Source organism: Megalobrama amblycephala, linkage group LG12, assembly GCF_018812025.1.
Source record: "Megalobrama amblycephala isolate DHTTF-2021 linkage group LG12, ASM1881202v1, whole genome shotgun sequence".
NCBI classification, from domain to species: domain Eukaryota; kingdom Metazoa; phylum Chordata; class Actinopteri; order Cypriniformes; family Xenocyprididae; genus Megalobrama; species Megalobrama amblycephala.
The window spans coordinates 215,740-237,543 of NC_063055.1; the positions used below are offsets into that span (position 1 = coordinate 215,740).

The 21,804-nt window shown below is 36.1% G+C and overlaps 1 protein-coding gene across 6 annotated transcripts in view; it reads left to right on the forward strand.

Annotated features, from left to right (window-relative positions):
- Window positions 1–21,804, forward strand: part of loxhd1b (lipoxygenase homology PLAT domains 1b) — a 78,568-nt gene that overhangs the window by 55,296 nt on the left and 1,468 nt on the right. For all 6 annotated transcript variants that reach the window (XM_048209097.1, XM_048209098.1, XM_048209095.1 and 3 more), the window contains 30 exons: window positions 310–396; window positions 476–611; window positions 806–960; window positions 2,398–2,558; window positions 2,638–2,714; window positions 3,842–4,038; window positions 4,179–4,371; window positions 4,650–4,810; window positions 6,098–6,419; window positions 6,496–6,647; window positions 7,142–7,272; window positions 7,390–7,535; window positions 9,825–9,929; window positions 10,036–10,164; window positions 11,955–12,119; window positions 12,469–12,650; window positions 12,988–13,104; window positions 13,367–13,529; window positions 14,699–14,853; window positions 14,975–15,184; window positions 16,328–16,457; window positions 16,539–16,747; window positions 16,818–17,003; window positions 17,193–17,320; window positions 19,101–19,218; window positions 19,336–19,513; window positions 19,620–19,805; window positions 19,875–20,045; window positions 20,123–20,258; window positions 21,612–21,764. In XM_048209097.1, the coding sequence (XP_048065054.1) occupies window positions 310–396; window positions 476–611; window positions 806–960; window positions 2,398–2,558; window positions 2,638–2,714; window positions 3,842–4,038; window positions 4,179–4,371; window positions 4,650–4,810; window positions 6,098–6,419; window positions 6,496–6,647; window positions 7,142–7,272; window positions 7,390–7,535; window positions 9,825–9,929; window positions 10,036–10,164; window positions 11,955–12,119; window positions 12,469–12,650; window positions 12,988–13,104; window positions 13,367–13,529; window positions 14,699–14,853; window positions 14,975–15,184; window positions 16,328–16,457; window positions 16,539–16,747; window positions 16,818–17,003; window positions 17,193–17,320; window positions 19,101–19,218; window positions 19,336–19,513; window positions 19,620–19,805; window positions 19,875–20,045; window positions 20,123–20,258; window positions 21,612–21,764 (4,739 nt within the window). The remainder of the gene's footprint in view (window positions 1–309; window positions 397–475; window positions 612–805; window positions 961–2,397; window positions 2,559–2,637; window positions 2,715–3,841; window positions 4,039–4,178; window positions 4,372–4,649; window positions 4,811–6,097; window positions 6,420–6,495; window positions 6,648–7,141; window positions 7,273–7,389; window positions 7,536–9,824; window positions 9,930–10,035; window positions 10,165–11,954; window positions 12,120–12,468; window positions 12,651–12,987; window positions 13,105–13,366; window positions 13,530–14,698; window positions 14,854–14,974; window positions 15,185–16,327; window positions 16,458–16,538; window positions 16,748–16,817; window positions 17,004–17,192; window positions 17,321–19,100; window positions 19,219–19,335; window positions 19,514–19,619; window positions 19,806–19,874; window positions 20,046–20,122; window positions 20,259–21,611; window positions 21,765–21,804) is intronic.

Sequence of the window (21,804 nt, forward strand, 5' to 3'; positions counted from 1 at the left end):
TTATGTAATTTTCTGGTAACATTTATGTTATTTCAAGTAACCAAATGTTGTTTAACTATAATTCAGTTTTAGTTAGCTTTAATTGAACTATTTTAGTTAATTATAATAACCCATCTGGACAAGATCTTGGTAAATCTGCTGTTTTGGAGTAAAAGTTGGTGTTTTGGATAAAACTGACCAAACTACAAAATATATTTCATGATGTTTAATATGTGATTTACAATATTTTGGGATGGACAGGACGATGCGTCTTAATGCATTTCAAACCGTCAAATCTGCATATAATTTGTTCATCCTCCCTTTTGTCAGGTGGAACTGCCGGATCTCGGGAAGCTGACGAAGTTGAGGATTTGGCACGAGAAGAGGAACCCCTTCGCCGGCTGGCATCTGAGTCGAGTAAGAGCCGGAGATGTTGAGCGTTTCTCAGCGTTACAGCGAGACGGGATCTGAATAACTCTGCTTTATGTCTCCAAAGATCTCCATAATGAAAACTTTAACGAAGGAAACCTTCAAGTTCCCGTGCGAGCGCTGGCTGGACACTAACGAGGACGATAACGAGGTGGTGCGGGAGCTTCCGGCCACAGGAGAGCTGATCCCAGAGCCGCTGCCAGGTACTGCAGTCTGAGTGTAAAGTAATCTATTAGATTCGGTTCGTTCGTCATACTCGTTTATCACATACGTTTGATTATTGTGTCGTTCCTGTCAGAAAATATATTCGCTAACTCTCTACGATAAGATGAATGTCATTTATGTGAGTGTGATCAGAACAGTATTCAATATGACCTTCATGTTTGTGTTCCTGCAGTTATCAAGTATCGCGTCACGGTGTACACGGGGAACGTGAGCGGCGGCGGGACAGACGCACACGTGTTTCTGAGTCTGATCGGAGATCAGGGCGACACGGGCGACCGCGCTTTAATCAACTGCAAGAACAACGTCAACAAGTTCGAGAAGGGCAACGTTAGTGCAGTTCCTGTGGAGATCTAGAAGTGTCCGACTCGCTCTCTGCACATTTAAAATGATTTTAATGATTTAAAGAGGTCATGACATGATGAGAAATCACTGTTGACATAAAAGAGGTCTTTGTACCATTAAAATATTCTGCAAGTGTCGTAGTTTAAAACGTCCTTCTCATTATAAACAAAGCAGTTTTTTGCAAATACATTTACATATGCCCACATCATAGGCCCCGCCCACTAGCACCATAGGCCCAGGATCGCGTCGGAGGATTATGTTTGTTCGGAGCATTTTATTTCACAAACCGTGATTTCATAATGATTCGTTTTTTTAAGGATAATGTTTTCAAAACATGCAATAGCGAGTGAGCATTGATGCTGTTTCCTATGCAGTGACGTTAGCCAATCATAACAGTGGGCGTTTACTGACACGCCTTAAAGGAGCCGCGCCTTAAAAACTGATCATTTCAGACAGATGGTCAGATTAATGAGGGTAAAAATCTTTTCTGGTTTTTTTTTTTTTTTTTTTTGTGCAAAAAAACTTTAATATCATAATAGGTGAACCTCAAGGAACATATTAAAATAATACAAAATATCCATGTCATGACACCTTTAATTCATTCTTAGTGTTTTATTTAGATTTTTCACTTTTAAATTATTTGTAATAATTTTAACATTTTTATAATTTATTTCATTTCTAGTAAGTGCTTTATTATAATTATTTTATTTTAATTTTTTTTTATGATATAGTTAATTTTTAGTAAGTGTTTTATTATGAATTGTTTTTATTTTAAAATTAATTGTTTACATATTTTAAATTTTTATGATTTAGTTAATTTTGAGTGTTTTATTTAGAATTTTAATGTTAAATTTTTATGATTTAGTTTATTTTTAAATTATTTGTTTAAATTTTAAATTTTTATGAATTAGTTCATTTTTAGTAAGTGTTTTATTATGATTGTTTTTATTTTAAAGATATTTATTTTTTAATTTTACATTTTTCTGATTTAATTAATTTTTTAGTAGTTTTTAGACACTTTATTAATCAACTGCAAGAACAAAGTTTCTGAAGTTTTTCTGTGTTTCCGACTCTCTGCACTGCAATAATGATGTTCTTCCTCAGTGTTTCTGTCTTGTTTTCCAGCACAAACATCTAAACATTCTTAAATCAAGATACATTTACTGGAGAAGAGAAATGACTGAAGATATTAAGACTGGAAAATGAAAAACTGATCAAAATGAAGAACAAATCTGCCAATGAAGTTTTCCTTTTTGAATTAAGATTTCTTTTCTGACTCCATTGGCAGATATTTGTTCAATTTTGATGCATTTTTCAGGAAACAAGATTCATATCTTTATTAATTTTGCTTCTCCAGTAAATGTATCTTAATTGAAGTACTAATGAGGAAAGATCAGTCTTTCAGTCTGTGTTTCCTCGCAGGCGGATGAGTTCATCATCGAGGCCGTGTCGATCGGTCAGGTGCGGCGGGTGCGGATCGGTCACGACGGCCGCGGCGGAGGATGCGGATGGTTCCTGGATAAAGTGCTGATCAGAGAGGAAGGACAGGCCGAGTCTCAGGCCGTTGAGTTCCCGTGTAACAGGTGAAAACACACACACACACACACACACACACACACACACACACACACGACCGCTTCACATCCTCCTCCATCTGTGCAGGTGGTTCGACCGTAATGAAGACGACGGGCAGATCGTTCGTGAGCTGGTGCCGTTCGCAGACGGACAGAGACTTTACAGTGAGATTAAACCCATAGATCAGAGATTCCCAAACCACTTTGAGCTGTTGGGAATATTTTCTTGAATTTATTATTTCAATAATATAACACATGGCTCTTCTCTGATGTCAGTCACATGACATTCATCTTTTTAGTGTTTTTTAGTGTTTTGATCGTTGTTATTTTAAAGTTTAACACATTTTTAGTAAGTATTTTATTTTGGTTATTTTTATTTTAAAATTATTTATTTTAATTGTATATTTTAATAATTTGTTTATAAAATTATAAACATTATATTTAAAATTACAAAATTATAAAATAAAATTACAAATCAAATTTATTTATTTTTGTATTTAATTAGTAAGTGTTTTATTTTGATTTGTTTTATTTTAAAATGATTTATTTCAATTGGACATTTTTTTTGTGTGATTTAGTTCATTTTTATTAAGTTTTATGATTGTTTGTTTTATTTTAAAATTCTTCATTTTAATTTTATATTTTTATAATTTTGCTTTTATAATTTATTTTATTTATTTTATGATTCAAGTAATTTTTGTATTTTATTTTTTTGTATTTTATTCAGATTTTTTATTTAGTTTATTTTAGTGTTTTTTTTAAAAAATTATTTATTTTTATTTTTAGAAAGTGGTTTATATTTTGATTAGTTTTTATTTTCAATTTTTATGATTTCATTAATTTTTAGTAAGTGTCTTATTCTGGTTTATTTTTTTTTATTTTAAAATGATTTATTTCAATTTTACTTTTTTATGATTTAATTCATTTTCATTAAGTGTTTTATTTTTTGATTGTTTTTATTTTAAAATGTACTTTTTGTGACTAATTAATTTTTAGTAAGTGTTTTATTATGATTGTTATTTTTTAATTATTTTAATTTTTTTTATTTAGTTCACTTTTAGTGTTTTTGCTTTTTTAAAAAATTTTAATTTTTAATTTTTATGATTTCATTAATTTTTATTAAGTGTCTTATTCTGGCTCATTTTGTTTTAAAAGGATTCATTTAAATTTTGACATTTTTATGATTTAATTCATTATTATAAACACAGTTTGGGAACCCTGTGATGGAGAGTAATCCCAGAGTTCAGCACAAAGCTCAGATTTGTGTGGTCACATGATCGGTCTGTTTTCAGACGTCAGCTATCACATCGCCGTGAAGACGGGGAACGTCAGCGGAGGAAGCTCCGACTCTAAAGTGTTCGTGAAGTTCTACGGCGAGAAGGGCGACACCAGCAGGATGATGCTCGCCGTGTCCGACAACAACCTGCGCAACTACTTCGAGACGGGACGGGTGGACGTGTTCACCGTCGACACCGCCGACATCGGCCAGGTGAGTGTCTCCTGAGAGACCGAGTCTCTGATCGAAGCGTTTCAGAGCTGAAGCTGCTGTTGAAGGAGACGCCATCATCATCATCATCATCATCATCATAACACACTTTAAATCTCTCGTGATGTTCTTCCTGAATGCAGATCAACCGGCTCCTGATTGGTCACACTAACGAAGGCATGCGCGCCGGCTGGTTCCTGGACAGCGTTCAGATCATGGTTCCCAATCACGGAAGACACTACATGTTCCCCAGTCACCGCTGGCTGTGCCGAGAAGAGGCTGATGGGAAGACGGAGGTGGAGATTTACCCCAGTGAAATACTGGACGTTGAACAATGTAAACGCTTCACATTTTTAGCATTTAATCCATCTTATTTTGACTTTTTCAAATTTACATGTTTTTTAAATTAATTTTTAGTAAGTGTTTTAATTTAAATAATTTTTTTTTGTAGTAATTGATTAATTTTGATTTTGATTTTAAAATTGTTTATTATACAAATGTAACATTTTATACATTCTATTTTGATTGTTTTTATTAGTTTAATGTTTCATAATTTTTTTATTTTATTGTAATGATTCATGTTCATGTTTAATTAATTATGCGCCTCTCTCCAGTGATCAACTACGAGGTGACGGTGGTGACGGGGGACGTGTTCGCCGGAGGCACCAATGCCAATGTCTTCATCCAGATATACGGAGATCAGGGGAAGACGGAGGTGCTGAACCTCGGCAGCAGATCCAATAACTTTGAACGAGGAACAACAGAGATCTTCAAGGTGATGTTCACGTCTGACATCATCACTCGCTCAGTGTGTCACATGATGCTTTTCACTGCTGGATGTTAAAGACACACATCTAGTCATATATATAATCTAATTAAATGATAGATCAGGGATTCCCGAATGTTGAAAACATGCAAGTAAACAAATAAAATATTAATCTTTTTTTTATTTAGTTATTATTTTACAATTGTTTATTTTAATTTTATATTTTATATTTTAATTATATTGTATTTTATGTTTTTATGATTTAACTCATTTTTTAGTAAGTATTTTTTATTTTTATTTTTTTTTTAGTAAGAGTTTGAAATTGAATTAATTAAATAAAAAAATTTAATTTTAATTTTATGCTTTTGATTTAATTAATTTTTAGTAAGTTTTTTTTTTATTTTAATTTATTTTATTTTACATTTATTTTTATGATTTGATTAATTTTTGGTAAGCCTTTCATTTTGATTGATTTTTATTTTAAAATGATTTATTTCACAATTCTTATGATTTGATTAACTTTAATAAGCTTTTTAGTTTGTTTTTATTTTAAAATTATTTATTTAAATTTTACAATTTTACAATTTCATTCAATTTTTAGTGTTTTATTTTAAAGTTATTTTTATTTATTTTATTTTTACATTTAATTTTCAGTAAGGGTTTTATTTGAATTATTTATTTTTAAATTATTTATTTTAACTTTTAATTGTTATGTTTAATTAATTTTAATAAGTGTTTTATTTAGATTTTTTCATTTTAAAATTTATTTTACATTTTTATAATTTAATTTATTTTTAGTAAGTATTTTATTTTAATGTTTTAAAAATGGTTTATTAAATTAAATTTCATATTGGTATGATTTATTTAAATTTTTTAGTAAATGTTTAATTTAGATTTTTATTTAAAAAAATAATAATTTTACATTTTTATGATTTTATTTTTATTGTCTATTTTAAAGTTTTTTTTATTTATTTTTTATATAATTTTTGATTATTTAATTTTAATAAGCATTTAAATTGTATTATTTTAATATTACTTATTTTAATTTTACATTTTTATGATTTTATTTATTTATAGCAAGTGTTTCATTTTAATGTATTTTTAAAAAATGTATTTAAATTCATATTGATATGTATTTATTTATTTATTTATTTATTTTAGTAAGTGTTTAATTTAGTTTAATTAAACATTTACGTTTAATTAATATTTTTATTTTAAAATGATTTTAACTTTGTTTTTATGATTTAATATTAATGTCTAACCATCATCATCATCACGTGTTGATCTGTGCGGCAGGTTGAAGCTAAAGACGTGGGGAAGATCTTCAAGATCCGCATTAGCAATGACGAGACGGGCATCGGAGCGGGATGGTACCTGGACCGGGTGGAGATCAAGCGTCTGATCATGGCCATGGTGCCCAAAGAGAAGAAAGAAGACAAGAAGAAAAAGAAGAAGAAGAAGAAGGCGGAGGAGGACGAGGATGAGGAGGGCGGTGAGGAAGAGCTGCGTGAGGTGGTCCAGTCCTACTTGTTCCCCTGCGACCGCTGGCTGGCGTCTGACGAGGAGGACGGAGAGATGGTGGTGGAGCTTCTGCTGGAGGACAGCGAGGAGCTGGAGGGTACGAGATCAGCAAATCAGGGTAAATCCTGCTCCTCAAAGCTCGTTTTAATAATTCATCATCCCGTCTGCCTCAGAAAACACGTATGAGGTCAGCGTCTTCACGGGAAACATGATGGGGGCCGGAAGCGACGCCAACGTCTTCATCAACATCTACGGGGAGAACGGAGACACCGGGGAGCGACGGCTGAGGAAGTCCAACCATCTGAACAAGTTCGAGCGCGGACAGGTGAGATGAAGAGCGGCAATCTGACACCATCCCTCATGTTATTCACAGTAGATGTAGTCGTATAGTCTTACTCATCTGTTAATGTGAGCCCATCCATTATTCAGCGCACACATCGAATATGCTCCTCTGAATCAAGGCCACCGTCACAGACCTGATCCCACGTTTAGCACATCAGCTCAAAAACTGGGTGTTTCCATGCAAAAAACTGACACTAAACTCTTAGAAAAAGAGCAGTTTCCTTTCAAAATCTCTTAAAGGGACAGTTCACCCAAAAATGAAAATTCTGTCATCATTTTTCAACACTGATAATAGTCGGAAATGTTTCTTGAGCATCAAATCACATATTAGAATGGTTTGGCTGGTCATTTTGACCCCAAAACAAAAGATTGCACCGCCTGTCCAAAACACATTCATGAGCGTAAATGAAAAGAGTGTTTGGGATCGATGTTTATCTGTTGCTTTAACTAACTTCAGCTCCTGCTGGTGACTCACAGGAGGACACGTTCTCCATCACCGCCGTGGAACTGGGGCCTCTGAAGAAACTGAGGATCCGTCACGACAACAGCCATCAGTCGGCCTGGTACCTGGACCGGGTGGAGATCGTGGACACTAAAGACGACACCACGTGAGTTCAGTCGGAGCCGGGAATCCGGCGATTTATTCACGAGTCTATTGTTGAAGCGCTTACACGTACCGTCACGATACGCAGAACGAACGCGTCTCATATCGGCTTACGCTGCAGGTATTACTTCCCCTGTAATCGCTGGTTAGCAGTCGATGAAGACGATGGTCAGATTGCCCGAGAGCTCGTTCCTGTGGATGAAGCCTTCATGAGGAAGGACGAGGATGAGGAGGAGTCTGGGGCCACGCTGGGATTGGAGCAGAAAGGTGAAAGAAACTTGGGCTCGAATGTTGATTATTCTCCTCATATTCTCCATTGTTCAGCTCCTCTCTTCCCAGTCTGTCAGTAACGCTCTGTTTAGTTCCTGTCTCTATGAAGCCCCTCCTTCTGAAAAGCACAATGTGCTCTGATTGGTCGGCTGGAGCAGTGTGTTGTGATTGGTGTTTGGGAAATGTCCCGCCCCTTACCATAACCGCCAGTTTTAACACACTACTAACTAACTCAACCAGGCCCCGCCCCTTTATTCTGCGTATGAATTATTTAAATGAGGAGTATCGTGATGTTTTTGTTCCCGGAAGAAAACTCGTTGGAAAACGAGACAAAAATACTGAGGAAGAACATAATCGTATTTACTTCTAATTTCAGTCTAAATCAGACAACTGCAAATATAAGTATAGCTGCGAGCAACAGTTATCGGGGTTCAAGCATTTTAAGCCCTTTAAGCACATGCGTAAAAAAAGTGTTTTATTTAGCAAGAATGAAACCAGTTAAATCATTGAAGGAAAACACCATTTACAGCCAATCCAGGGAATTTACCATATGGTTTTAAAGCTTTTTAACAGTTATAGCGCCACCTATGGTTCGATCTCCATAAAGGTTTGCATGCTTGTTTAGAATCTTATGTCACATGTGCTCACCTATTTTCGTGAAGTTCTGAGCTTTAGTTTAGGCTTTTGAGTATTTTTTTGCCACACCCATTTTCTAAATCACCCTGTTATACCGATCCAAAGGGTAAAGTTCAACTTTTTTTTTGATAATTATTGAGAATTGCACTGGTTTGGTTCAGATCGGGCAAATAACCTAGGACTGGTTCAGAAAAGTAGTTTTTTTACATAATCACGAATATTTAATTAACGATTTGATTGACAGCAGTGGTTCTTGAGGCAAAGTTGTTCAGAATGTGGAGATCTATCAAATTATATGAATATTGTGTGTATGCGTGAAACACCATGTGATTACAGAGGCATAAAACTCGTTAGCGCCACCTAGTGGCCGATTTCTTTCAAAATTCTTACAGACCTCTAGGCCAATGAGTCGAACATGCATATCGAGTTTCCTTTCGACCAGCTTCAGTTAACCTTGTCTAATAGGTTAAATTGGGTAACTTCATTGGCTGACGGTGGCCATGTTTTTTGAGATAAACCAATGTCTTCATAGGCTGTCATGCCCCCTTGGACCAAGACACTGCATACCAATTCAAAGTCAAGTCAAGTCACCTTTATTTATATAGCGCTTTTTACAATGCAGATTGTGTCAAAGCAGCTTTACAGTGATAACTGGTACATTATTTTGGCTGCACAGCAGCTCTTAAAGAATAGTGTCAATGCAGGCAGATCAAAGCACTGTTGAATATCAAATGTCAAGTCAAATGTCAAGTGTCCCCAACTAAGCAAGCCAAAGGCGACAACGGCAGGGAACCCAAACTCCAACAGGTGACATCAGGTGACAAACAAGTGGAAAATAGGTGTTAAATGGAGAAAAAAACCTTGGGAGAAACCAGGCTTAGTCGGGGGGCCAGTTCTCCTCTGGCGAACAGTGCTTTGTTACGATTCAGGTTGCTATCATAAGTCTGATAGGATCGCAACATTCAAAGTATTTATTTCAGTTCCATCCAGTTGAGGATCGTACCAATTTTCAAGTTAATCAGACTAACGGTTGCATAGTTATAGCTTATGATTTATGTTTTTTTCATGTTATAGCGCCACCTAGTGTCTAATCGCTGCAATTTTTTTAATTTTGACCACAGATTGCGCCCCTACACATCTGTACCAAGTTTGGTGAATATATCTCATTCCGTTCAAGAGTTATAGCCATTTCTGTAAAAGTAGCCCCGCCCATTTTGAAAGTTTTGGCGCCCCTTAGTGACCGTGAATAAAAATTTCAACTTTTTTTTTTTTCTTTTGATATTCAGACTCCGGAGAACATTTCTGCACTGGTTTGGTTCCGATCGGGTGAAAAACCTAGGACTAGTTTGCAAAAGTATGTCAAAAGTTCTAGGAGTTATGTGCAGTTTCACGTCTTTGATCGCTGGAGCGCCACCAATTGGCCAATCGGGGACATACCTTGTCAACCCCTACCCAAATTGAGACCTATCATCTGGCCAAGTTTCAAGTCTCTAGGCCTTACGGTTTGGTCTGCATGATCAGTTTTACAGCAGAAGAAAAATAATAAAAATCCTTACAATTACAATAGCACTACGATCTTGAACCCCCAATTAATTGTGAGCAGTTTTCTCTCTCATGTATTTGATTTCTCATTATTTTTTTTGTGTGTAGCGATGTCGACAACATACACCCTGAGGATCAAGACCGGAGAAAAGAAGCACGCTGGAACAGACGCCAATATCTTTGCGATCCTGTACGGAGAGATTGACGACACAGGTGAAAACACACTTCTGTTAAATACTGAGTGTTCTTCACAGCGTCCACTGATCATTCATGTGACTGTTCTTGGTTTCTTCACACAAAACGGCCATTAAACGAACAGGAATCATCAACCTGAAAGCCTCTAAATCTCACAAAAACAAGTTTGAGAAGGGAATGATCGACGAGTTCACCGTGGAGGCCGTCGATCTCGGAGAACTTCAGAAACTGAGAATCGGCCATGACGACTCGGGTGAGTGAAATGTGAGCGAACGCGTTCAAGTCGTGTCGGAAAGATCATGTTTACGAGTTAAACGCACGTGCACCGCCATCTTGCTCCGACTTCCCAACTCGTAAATACTAGGGATGCATGATATATCGGCCACCATATCGGTCCGATAAGAAAATTTGGCCGATATATTAAAGCTGATAAATGATTATTATTTCGATTATTAATAGATTATTTCCGTCAGATTCACACTGATCACCATGATGGTTTTGAATTGCTTGAAATATGATTGAAATCACTTCAAAAAGGAAAATACAGTTAAGCTCAACATGTGCAGCGCAAGTCTGTTATATGGACTACATAATATTATAATGAGAATATCATAATTGCGTGTTTGGGACATGGCTTTTAATGGTGAGACTTTTGTTTTTGTAATCAGGCTCTCAAATATTATATAAAAATTTGGATTTAGATTTATCGGCAAATATATCGGTTATCGGCTTTCAAATATCGGTTAATATCGGTTATCGGTATTTGGTCAAAATTTTTATATCGGTGCATCCCAAGTAAATATGAACTTCCCAGCAGGACTTGAGTGACAGCAGGGATTGAATCAGGCTTTGTTCAGACAGGATTCGCTCGACTGCCTCTAAAAGCTGCTTGCGAGCGGTTAGTGACCCGTCTGGTATTAGTTTGCCTGGCAACTTTACAGAAACGGTCCAATCACATTGCTCTTAATGGACACTGTTGTTCTCGAGTAATACATCAACACATAGGAAATACATCACAAATGAAGCTCTAACTTTCCCAGACAGCCGTGAGGTTAAACTGAGATCAAATTGAGATAAAAAAAAATTTCTTCGTCAGTATTTCTGTCTTATTTTCCAGCACAAATATCTACACATTCTTAAATCAAGATACATTTACTGGAGAAGGGTTAGAGATCACAAGATCTTTCTCAAGATGTAATATCAGTCTCTGGTGTCTCCAGAATGCGTCTGTGAAGTTTCAGCTCAAAATCCCCCACAGATCATTTATTATAGCTTGTCAAATTTGCCCCTATTTGGGTGTGAGCAAAAACACGCCGTTTTTGTGTGTGTCCCTTTAAATGCAAATGAGCTGCTGCTCCAGAAGAGGGCGGAGCTTTAACAGCTCAACAACAACAAAGCTGGAGAATCTCATGCAGCCAAAATGAGGATTGTCAGTAACGGTGTTCAGCCTTACATTGTTCAAACCGGAGTCGACACTGATGGAGAGACTCAGGAAGAAGTTACAACTTTTAGACGTTTCTGAATGGTTAGTGGATAAATTGATGTAGTTGCTGTGGAGTTGATTCAACTCATCCACTAGCATGTGCCGTCATGTTCATCTTTTGTGTTGAATTGACCCTCGTTTGTGAAGCAGTCCGGCGTAAAATGACGGCATTTACAAAAACAACTCTTCCTCTTCTCTAAAGCAGCCCAACATGGCCCCGCCCCCTTTGTTGTGTGATCTCGGGGGCGGGGTTTATGTAAATTTTAGGGTTTGTGATGTCACTAACCTGGGAAGAAGCTCGTTGTAGTCCTTAAAAAGCGATTTCTGTAAAAGAAAATATCTCTCTTTGCATTGAACTTTGAGTGTCGTGACTTCGCAGATGTTGTTTATGATCAAACAGCAACATTACACACTAACTAAAGTTAAATCATAATCAACCACCGCTTTAATGTAAATGAAGTGCGTTCCTGAGGAACGTCTGAGCAATAAAACATTCCTCTTGGATGGCTTTCATTTTCATGGCGCTGTCAGTCAGTCTGATGGATCTGTGTGTGTTTCAGGAGGGTCGGCGGGTTGGTTCTTGGACTGGGTGGAGATTGATGCTCCTTCTCAAGGACAGAGGCTTCGCTTCCCATGCGGCCGCTGGCTGGACCGAGGAGAGGACGATGGAGCCGTCGTCAGAGATCTGTATCCTGCCGAGCTGCAGACTGAACTTTACACACCATGTGAGAGACTAGGATTAGAAAGACATTCATTTATTCATCGTTTCCTTCCATTGAACACAAAAATGATGTTCTTCCTCAGTGTTTCTGTCTTGTTTTCCAGCACAAAGTACAAGCTCTGTTCAGACCCAAGAAACATTAAGTTTATTTTTCTCCATTGGCAGATTTTGTTCTCACTTCATTTTGATTCATTTTCTAGTCTTAATATCTTCAGTCAGTTTTCTTCTCTTGATTTAGGAATATTTAGATATTTAAACAGGACAGAACAGCATCACAGATGAAGAATCGTAACTCAAACTCCTCACATGAAGCTTTATGAGAATATAACGAGATCTTTGTCTTCCTCCTGTAGTCGTTCCCTATGAGATCACCACCTTCACGAGCGACGTGTTCGCCGCGGGGACGGACGCGAACGTGTTCATCGTCCTGTACGGTCAGAAGGGCTTGTGTACGCAGCAGAAGTACCTGTGCGTCAACAAGAGAGAACGACGCTTGTACTTCGAGAGATCAGCAGAAGACATGTTCATCGTGGAGGTGAGCGTCTGCCATCATTACTGCAGCTCAAAGAGGAGATGACCTCTTCTTTTTGTCCCTATTGTGCCGTATATCTGTGAAACGCTTCGCAAACAAGAACAAATGTAGGGCGGGGCTTGATTTTGTCTGTGGGGAATTGATTGGATGGTGGTGGTTTGCTATTGGTGGATCTCATGTGAGTGACAGGTTGCCCCGCCCTCATCATCAGAGAAGAGATTCTGATTCAAGATTATGAGGAACATGAATTTAACACAATAATGATAAATCATTTACAATATTCCATAAAAACTATTATGATTTCATAGTCAGCGGTGTTGTTTTGTCTCTCTCTGCGAAGCTGGAAGACATCGGTGACATCATAGAGAAGATCCGGATCGGACACGATAACAAAGGGACGAATCCCGGCTGGCATCTGGACAGAGTGGAAATCAGAAGACTTTTAAGAAAAGGAAAGGTAACTTGTTTACATTCACCTATTGAAAATAAATCACAGTTTACTCTATATTCACATAGAAAACAGATATTTTACATTATGTTGAACGGTGGTGTATTTTGCACCAATTTCCCAGGAAGTGATGATTTTGTTCTCTTGAACACACCGGATGGAAATGTTGATTTATTTGCAAACGTTTTATGCAATATTCCAAGTTAAATGAATGGGAACACAACTGGAGTGACTTCAGATTAAATCAGTGTTCTGACGGCGTGTCTCTCAGGGTTCGGAGACCACCATCTTCCCCTGCGAGCGCTGGCTGGCCCGCTCTGAGGACGACGGAGAGACGGTGAGAGAGCTGGTGCCGTCCGACATCATCACGGAGAAGCTGCTGAGAGACGGGACGCTCAAACACCAAGAGATCGAGGTGGAGGACGCTCTGGAGAGTACGTTATAGCTTTATTATGATCTTACAGCGTTTATTAATCTTTGTTAATGTAAATGCTGATGTTCATGTTTGTTCACAGCGCATGACCTGATATTAACACACACAACTTCTGATTTGAATTATGTGAGATTGACAGGAACTGACATCATTAATGCTGGTCATGTTCATTAATGTAGTTCACTAAAGTGTTAGTTTTATTAATATTAGCTTTAATTTTTATGTTTTCAGTTTTCATTTTGTTTTAGTCATTTTTATTGCAGTTTTAGTTGTTTTATTTCTAATTTTCATTTTTTTTTTAATTTTCATGTTTTTCGTGTTTTATATTTCAGCCTTATTTCAATCAAATGATAACGTTTTTTAACAGTTCTAGTTTAATTTTATAAAATTCATGATATTTAGGTTATTTTCATTGACTATTCATATTTATATTTCAGCCTTATTTCAATAAATTTCAACAAATTAAAACAATTTTTAACATGTAGTTTAATGTTCTAATAATTGTTTTTTAGGTTAAGTTTTGAATTGACTTCATATATTATTTCAGCTTTATTTCAATAAACAAAATCGATTTTTAATAGTTGTTTATTTTTCTAATATTCATTTTTTAGGTAAAAAAAAAAAAAAAAAATATATATATATATATATATATATATATATATATATATATATATATATATATATATATATATATATATATATATATAATTTTTTTTTTTTTCAGCCATATTTCAATAAAATGAAAACAATTTTAATATTTGTAGTTTATATATATTTTTATATTTTTAGGTTAAATATTTAATTAACTATTTATATTTAATTTCAACTTTATTTCAGTAAACAAAAACAATTTTTAATAGGTTAAAAAGACACTTAGTATGCAGTAATATTATTGATCTGTGCTGACACTATCAGACGGGAACAAAACTTGATCTGAATTGTTTTACAATAATTAATTTTGTTTCATAATTAATGAACTTGGCAATATTAACACTGTTTTTTCACTGTAAATCTGCTTCTTGTATGAATCTCTGTAGAAGTAGAAATAAATGAGAAACACACTTGAACAATAACAACACGCTCGTCCAGTTTTCCGTTATATCAGAATATTCAGCTGTGAATTAGCTGTTGTTGGAGCTCCAGCGCTGATGATGTCATGTGATGTTTCAGCTCACACATATAAGGTGTCGGTGAGGACGGGCGACATGAACGGAGCCGGCACTGATGCCAACGTCTTCCTGACCATCTACGGAGATCTGGGAGACACGGGAGAACGAAAGCTCCGCAAATCTGAGAGCAGCAGTAACAAGTTTGAGAGAGGAGCGGTCAGTCACATGACATCATTCAGATATCACTGAAAACGTGTTGAGTCGATTGGTTTATCTGTGATGATTTGATTTTGACATCATATGGACATATGGAGACTGAAAGCTGTTGTTTGTGCAGGTGGACAAGTTCAGCATCGAAGCCGTGGACCTCGGTCAGGTGTTTAAGATCCGGATACGACACGACGATTCCCAGGCTGGAGCCGACTGGTACCTGGATCAGGTGGAGGTGGTGGACGTGGAGACAGAAGAGGTGTACATGTTCCTGTGTGAACGCTGGCTCTCCAAGAAGAAGGAGGACAAGCGCATCGAGAGGACCTTCTTCGTCAAGGTGACGCGAATCTGCCTGTTAATAAACACATTAATAATTACACAGGATGAGTGTACAGATACCAAACAAACTAACAAAACCACAAATAATGTGTAACACTTAATAAGAAGGTCTCATTAGTTAATGCATTAACATTAATTAATGATCAGTTAATATGTTACAGCATTTATTCATCTTTGTTGACGTTAGTTAATAAAGAAATAAAAAACTGTTCACTGTTTTTATTGTTAACTAAATCCAAAACCATAAAAAACCTTTTCATTACTTGAAATAATAAAAAAAACTTTAACTGAAATAAAATAAAATATACAAAAAATATATCATATTTTATTTCAGCTAGTTGCCAAGACAAGATTTCTTATTTTCATTTAGTTTAACTTAATGCCCTAAAATAACAAAAAAAAATAAAAATGAATAAAAACGTGTTTAAAAAAACAAAACTAATACAAATATCAAAAACACACAACAAAATTATCAAAGCTTTAACTAAAATAAAAAATATAAATAAATATTAATATAAATATAAAATATAAAAATAAATATATAAATATAAAACTAATCAAATTATTAATAAAGAGACATTAAAATCAAAAGCTAATAAAAATGTCAAAATGTCACAATGAAATTAGTAACCCTTTAACTAAAATTAAAAATATAAATAAATATTCATAAAATATATGAATGTAAAAAATAATATAAAATAAATATAAAAAGTAATCAAATATTAATAAAAAAACTGTAAACGTTTTAAATTATTTATATATATGGCAAAAGTAAGAATATGAATATAAATAAATACTTATATAATTATAAAAAACTAATCAAAATATTAAACTATAATTGACTATAATATTATTTTAGTTACTTGTATAATAGTAACAGTTAACAACTTTTTAAAATAATGTTTTAGTAAATGTTTAAATTAACATTAAGATTATTAATGATTATTAGTGAATGTTAACTAACGAAACCTTAGTGTAAAGTGTTACCAAAGATACATATATGATGCATAAAAACAAATGTATAATTGAAAAAGAAATGATTAAATGCATAAAAGAAAACTACAATTTAAAAGACAAAAGAGTCAGCCTGTACCTGTGCATCCAAAGCATGTGACTGTTGTGTGTCCTGCTGTGTAATCAGGGATACGAGGGCGAGAGGAACCCTCAGAACGCAAAGAAGAGCCTGCAGAACTCTAAAGCGGGTCTGGACAGCAACATGAACAAGAAGAAGAAGAAGAAGAAGAAGGCTGTTATTATGGAGGAGGGGCCGAGTGAGTCGATGCTTCATCTGCTTGTGTCCATCCGTAGCTCATCCGTAGCTCTCACACGGGTGATTGTGGTTGTTTTGACAGTGATCCCGTACCACTTCACCGTGTCGACGGGAGACGATCGTGACGCCAGCACCAGCAGCCGAGTCTACGTCATCATCATGGGGCCCAACGATCTGGAGACGGAGCGGCTCTGGCTGGATCTGCCCGACGGGAAGAAGTGCTTCGCTGCGGGAGGAATGGAGCATTTCATGTGCTACGGACTGGATGTGGGCGAGATCAAGAGAGTCGAGGTGAGACTCGGAGGAACATTCGCGAATAAAGACGAGCCGTTAGTGAACTGAAGATGTCTTCTCTCCTCAGCTGGGTCATAATGGAGCGACTCCGGAGAGCTGCTGGCTGGTGGATGAGCTGTCTGTGGCCGTTCCCACCAAAGGCATTCAGTACAACTTCCTGTGCAAGTGCTGGCTGGCCAAAGACAGAGGAGACGGTCTGACGGCCAGAGTCTTCAACATACTGGACGCCACGACCATCAGCATCATTCGAAAGGTTCGGTGTGCGGCTCTTGGGTCACGTTTAAATTATCGACCCGTGTGTACGGAACACGACTCTGTTCTTGGGATTGGGATGATTTAATGTGTATTATAAGCATTTTGGGTTTGTTGTTTGGGCTCATAAAGTTTATAGAGTGTTATAGAGCATTTGAATTGATTTTGTTTATTATGGGCTGTTGTTCAGGTGGTTTACGAGGTGACGGTCGTCACGGGTGACACTCAGAATGCAGGAACCGACACCAACATTTTCATAACTGTGTTCGGGGCCAATGGGAGCTCGGAGGAGATGCTCCTTCTGAAGAACGAGGACAGGTACTGATTCACCATCATCTGGATTATTAGTTCTCAAACGCTCAAAACAAGTTATTTCTACAGCACTCTATACAATACAGCAGCTTCACATTAATAAACAGGAAAATGACTATGTTAATGTTAAAAAATTAATCAATTCTGAAATTAATTCAAATCAGTTTAATAACAGGGTCAATGCTCCGAAATTCATCAATTCTGAAAATTTCCACTGTAAAGCAGCTCTACAGAAGAATATAGGGCCATAATGCAGGTCAATTCAGTTCAATGTTGATTCAGTTCAGTTCAATAACAGTGTAAGTGTTGAAAAGTTCAATTATGAAACAAATTCAATTCAGTTCAATATTTATTCAATTCATTAAATGTTTATTCAATTCAGTTCAGTAACAGTGATCTTGAAAAAATTAATCAATTATGAAACAAATTCAATTCAGTTCAATAATGATGTCAGTGTTGCAAAATTCATTAATTATGAAAAATTCAATTCAGTTCATTGTTGATTCAGTTTAGTTCAATAGTGTCAATGTCGCAAATTTAATCAATTATGAAACAAATTCAATTCAGTTCAATAACGGTGTCAATGTTGCAAAATTCATTAATTATGAAAAATTCAATTCAGTTCAATGTTGTTTCAATTTAGTTCAATAGTGTCAATGTCGCAAATTTAATCAATTATGAAACAAATTCAATTCAGTTCAATAACGGTGTCAATGTTGCAAAATTCATTAATTATGAAAAATTCAATTCAGTTCATTGTTGATTCAGTTTAGTTCAATAGTGTCAATGTTGCAAATTTAATCAATTATGAAACAAATTCAATTCAGTTCAATAACGGTGTCAATGTTGCAAAATTCATTAATTATGAAAAATTCAATTCAGTTCATTGTTGATTCAGTTTAGTTCAATAGTGTCAATGTTGCAAATTTAATCAATTATGAAACAAATTCAATTCAGTTCAATAATGGTGTCAGTGTTGCAAAATTGATAAATTATGAAAAATGCAATTTAGTTCAATAGTGTAAAAGTTGCAAAATTAATCAATTATGAAATAATTTCAACTAGAAAAGCAGCTCAACAGAAGTAAATAGTCATAATTCATTTCAGTTCAATATTGATTCAGTTCAATAACAGTGTAAATGTTGCAAAATTCATTAATTATGAAAAATTCAGTTCATTTCATTATTGATTCAATTTACTTCAATAGTGTCAATGTTCCAAAATTAATCAGTTGTGAAACAAATTCAGTTCAGTTCAATAACAGTGTAAATGTTGCAAAATTCATTAATTATGAAAAATTCAATTCAGTTCATTGTTGATTCAGTTTAGTTCAATAGTGTCTATGTTGCAAAATTAATCAGTTGTGAAACAAATTCAATTCAGTTCAATAACGGTGTCAATGTTGCAAAATTCATTAATTATGAAAAATTCAATTCAGTTCATTGTTGATTCAGTTTAGTTCAATAGTGTCAATGTTGCAAAATTAATCAATTATGAAATAAATTCAACTAGAAAAGCAGCTCAACAGAAGTAAATAGTGTCATAATTCATTGTTCATATTGATTCAATGTTGATTGAATTCACTTTAGTAACAGTTAAAGTAGCAAAATTCATCAATTATGAAACAATAATGGTGTCATTATTCAGATCAGTTCAGGTTTTGTTCTCGTCTGATAGTGTCAGTGCAGTCAATTGATAACTGAATATTAATTGACATTCTAATCATTTAAATTGTAAACCGTTAATAAAACCCTTTTTAAACACACGTCATGTGGGTTTGTCGTAGGTTTGAAAGAGGCCAGGAAGACACATTTAACCTGGAGATCGATGACATCGCGCCCCTGAAAAAGCTCCGCGTCCGCATCGACGGGACAGGAAGTCGTCCTGATTGGTTCCTCGACAAGGTCAGTCTGTGATACGAGCATCTCATGAAACTCAAGTCTTTTTAATCAGGTTATCAGGTTGATCACGACAAAGTGAATGACTATAAACATTCTGCTTGTTCCTGTCACATGACCCAGATGATCATGAGAAACCTGACCACGGAGGAGGTGTACGTTTTCACCTACGAGGAATGGCTCTCCAAGACCAAAGGACCCAAGAGGACGAAGGTCTGTGAACTTCCTGCCGTGGTGGACGACGAGGAGATGGTGGAGAAAACCACGTACATCATTCAGGTTAAAACCAGTGACGTTGCTGGTAGGTGGAGTTTACATGACGCACATGTGACTTTATGGGACTTTTTTTCAGAAATGCAAGATATAAACTCAAAGTCAGAATTTTGAGGTAAAAATTTGTTTTGCAGCCGCTGGTACTGACGCCAACGTGTTTCTGATTGTGTTCGGGGAGAACGGCGACACGGGAACGCTGGCACTGAAGGAGAGCAGCAACAGGAACAAGTTCGAACGCAAACAGGTGGACGTTTTCCGCTTCTTGGACGTCCTCAGTCTGGGCGAGCTGTCCAAGGTCCGAGTGTGGCACGACAACAAGGGTGAGAAACGTCCTCTCAGTGTTTGCTGAAGCTGTCGTGTGGAGCGGATTCTCATGTTCCTGTGATCAGGTCCGGCTCCCGGATGGCACCTGGAATACATCGACGTGAAGGACGACCTGCTCGATCAGACCTTCCGCTTCCCGTGCGACCGATGGCTGGCCAAAAGCGAGGACGACGGTCAGATCATGAGAGAACTGGCATGTGCCAATAACGATATTCTGGACCTCAGTGACAAGACCAGTAAGAAAGAGCGTTTTCTTAGGTTTGTAACCCTCGTACGGTGTATTTATTGAATTTGCGCTGTAACGTCTTCCCAGAGTATGAAATCGAGATCACGACAGCCGGCTCTGATGACGCTGAGACGAAGGAGAACGTCTGGATCGTGCTGGAGGGGAAAAAGGGACGTTCGAAGGAGTTTATGATGGAGAACCCCAAGAAGAAGAAGTTTTTGCGGTATGTAGCTGGTTACACGCACAAACATTTTAGCCACTAATACTATTCAAGTCTCTTTTTAGTATTTACAAACATGACGAGACACGCACGGCCGAGTGACATGTGTACGCAATTTCCCACGAAAACCATCGGACAGGTCTAAAATATAAACACTTAACAGAGAGAATCAGAACACAAAGGATTGATGATGCATTCACTCATTATTTAAATTTTGTTAGTTTTGAACAAAAAAAAGTTGCATAGTGTACCTCTAATAAAAACTATAATAGCAACTTGAATGTTGACTGCAGCAGATTATTCATATTCATATTCATTCACAAACATCAACATTAAACAATTTACAGACTTTAATTTTTAAAATAAAGTTTCTTTATTGGCATTGACTGTTCCATAAAGAACCTTTAACGTCCATGGAATATTTTCACTGGACGAAAGGTTCTTAATAGTGGAAAAAGGTTCTTTAGATTCACACTAAGAAAAAAAGTTATTTTATGTGTGTCCCTTTAAATGCAAATGAGCTGCTGATCCCGCCCCCTTTCCAGAAGAGGGCGGAGCTTTAACAGCTCAACAACAACAAAGCTGGAGAATCTCACGCAGCCAAAATGTGGATTGTCAGTAACGGTGTTCAGCCTTACATTGTTCAAACCTGCATTATTAAAGCTCCGCCCTCTTCTGGAAAGGGGGCGGGAGCAGCAGCTCATTTGCATTTAAAGGGACACACACAAAAACGGTGTTCTGGAGACACCAGAGACTTATATTACATCTTGTGAAAGGAGCGTTATAGGTAACCTATAATAATAATAATAATAATAATAATAAACTTTATTTTATATAGCGCCTTTAAAAGGGTATTCTCAAAGCGCTTTACACATAGTACAAAGAAATAAACAGTCAATACACAATAAAGAAGATAGATAAATAGTAAAAATAGTAAATAGAAAGATAAATAGATACGAAATAGTAAAAAAAAAAAAAAATACAAATTACATATAAGCAAGTCTAAAAAAATACGTTTTAAGAGAAACTTTAAAAACACTAAGAGAGTTTGCATGTCTAATATAACAGGCTATAAACATACCTTTTGATGTTCATGGATGTTTTTTCGTGCTACAACTATAAGCTATATATTAGAATAAAAGACTCGTGCTCCAAGCTGCTGCTTGAAGCTTTCCACCCTCTTTTGATTGACAGGATGTCATCGGCCCTGATCATTGGATCATTGGCTGTTTTTAAACAATCGTCCGATGTCCGATTAGTGAAAATAACCGCTTTTATTGGCTGATACATTGGTGCATCTCTAATAAATTACTGAACGCATGACTACTAATGCATCATAATCTGACTCTGTTCCAGTGGTGCCACTGATTCATTCGAGTTTTCCTCTAAAAATGTGGGAGAGATCGTCGGTATTTGTTTGGGCCATATAACGAAGGAGAAAAAAGTCAAGAACGAGTCTTTCTGGCACGTGCAGGAGGTGGTGATCACGGAGAAAGAGCTGAGAAACAAGTGAGTTCACGTCACCATGTTCATCTGAAATACTGCGGTG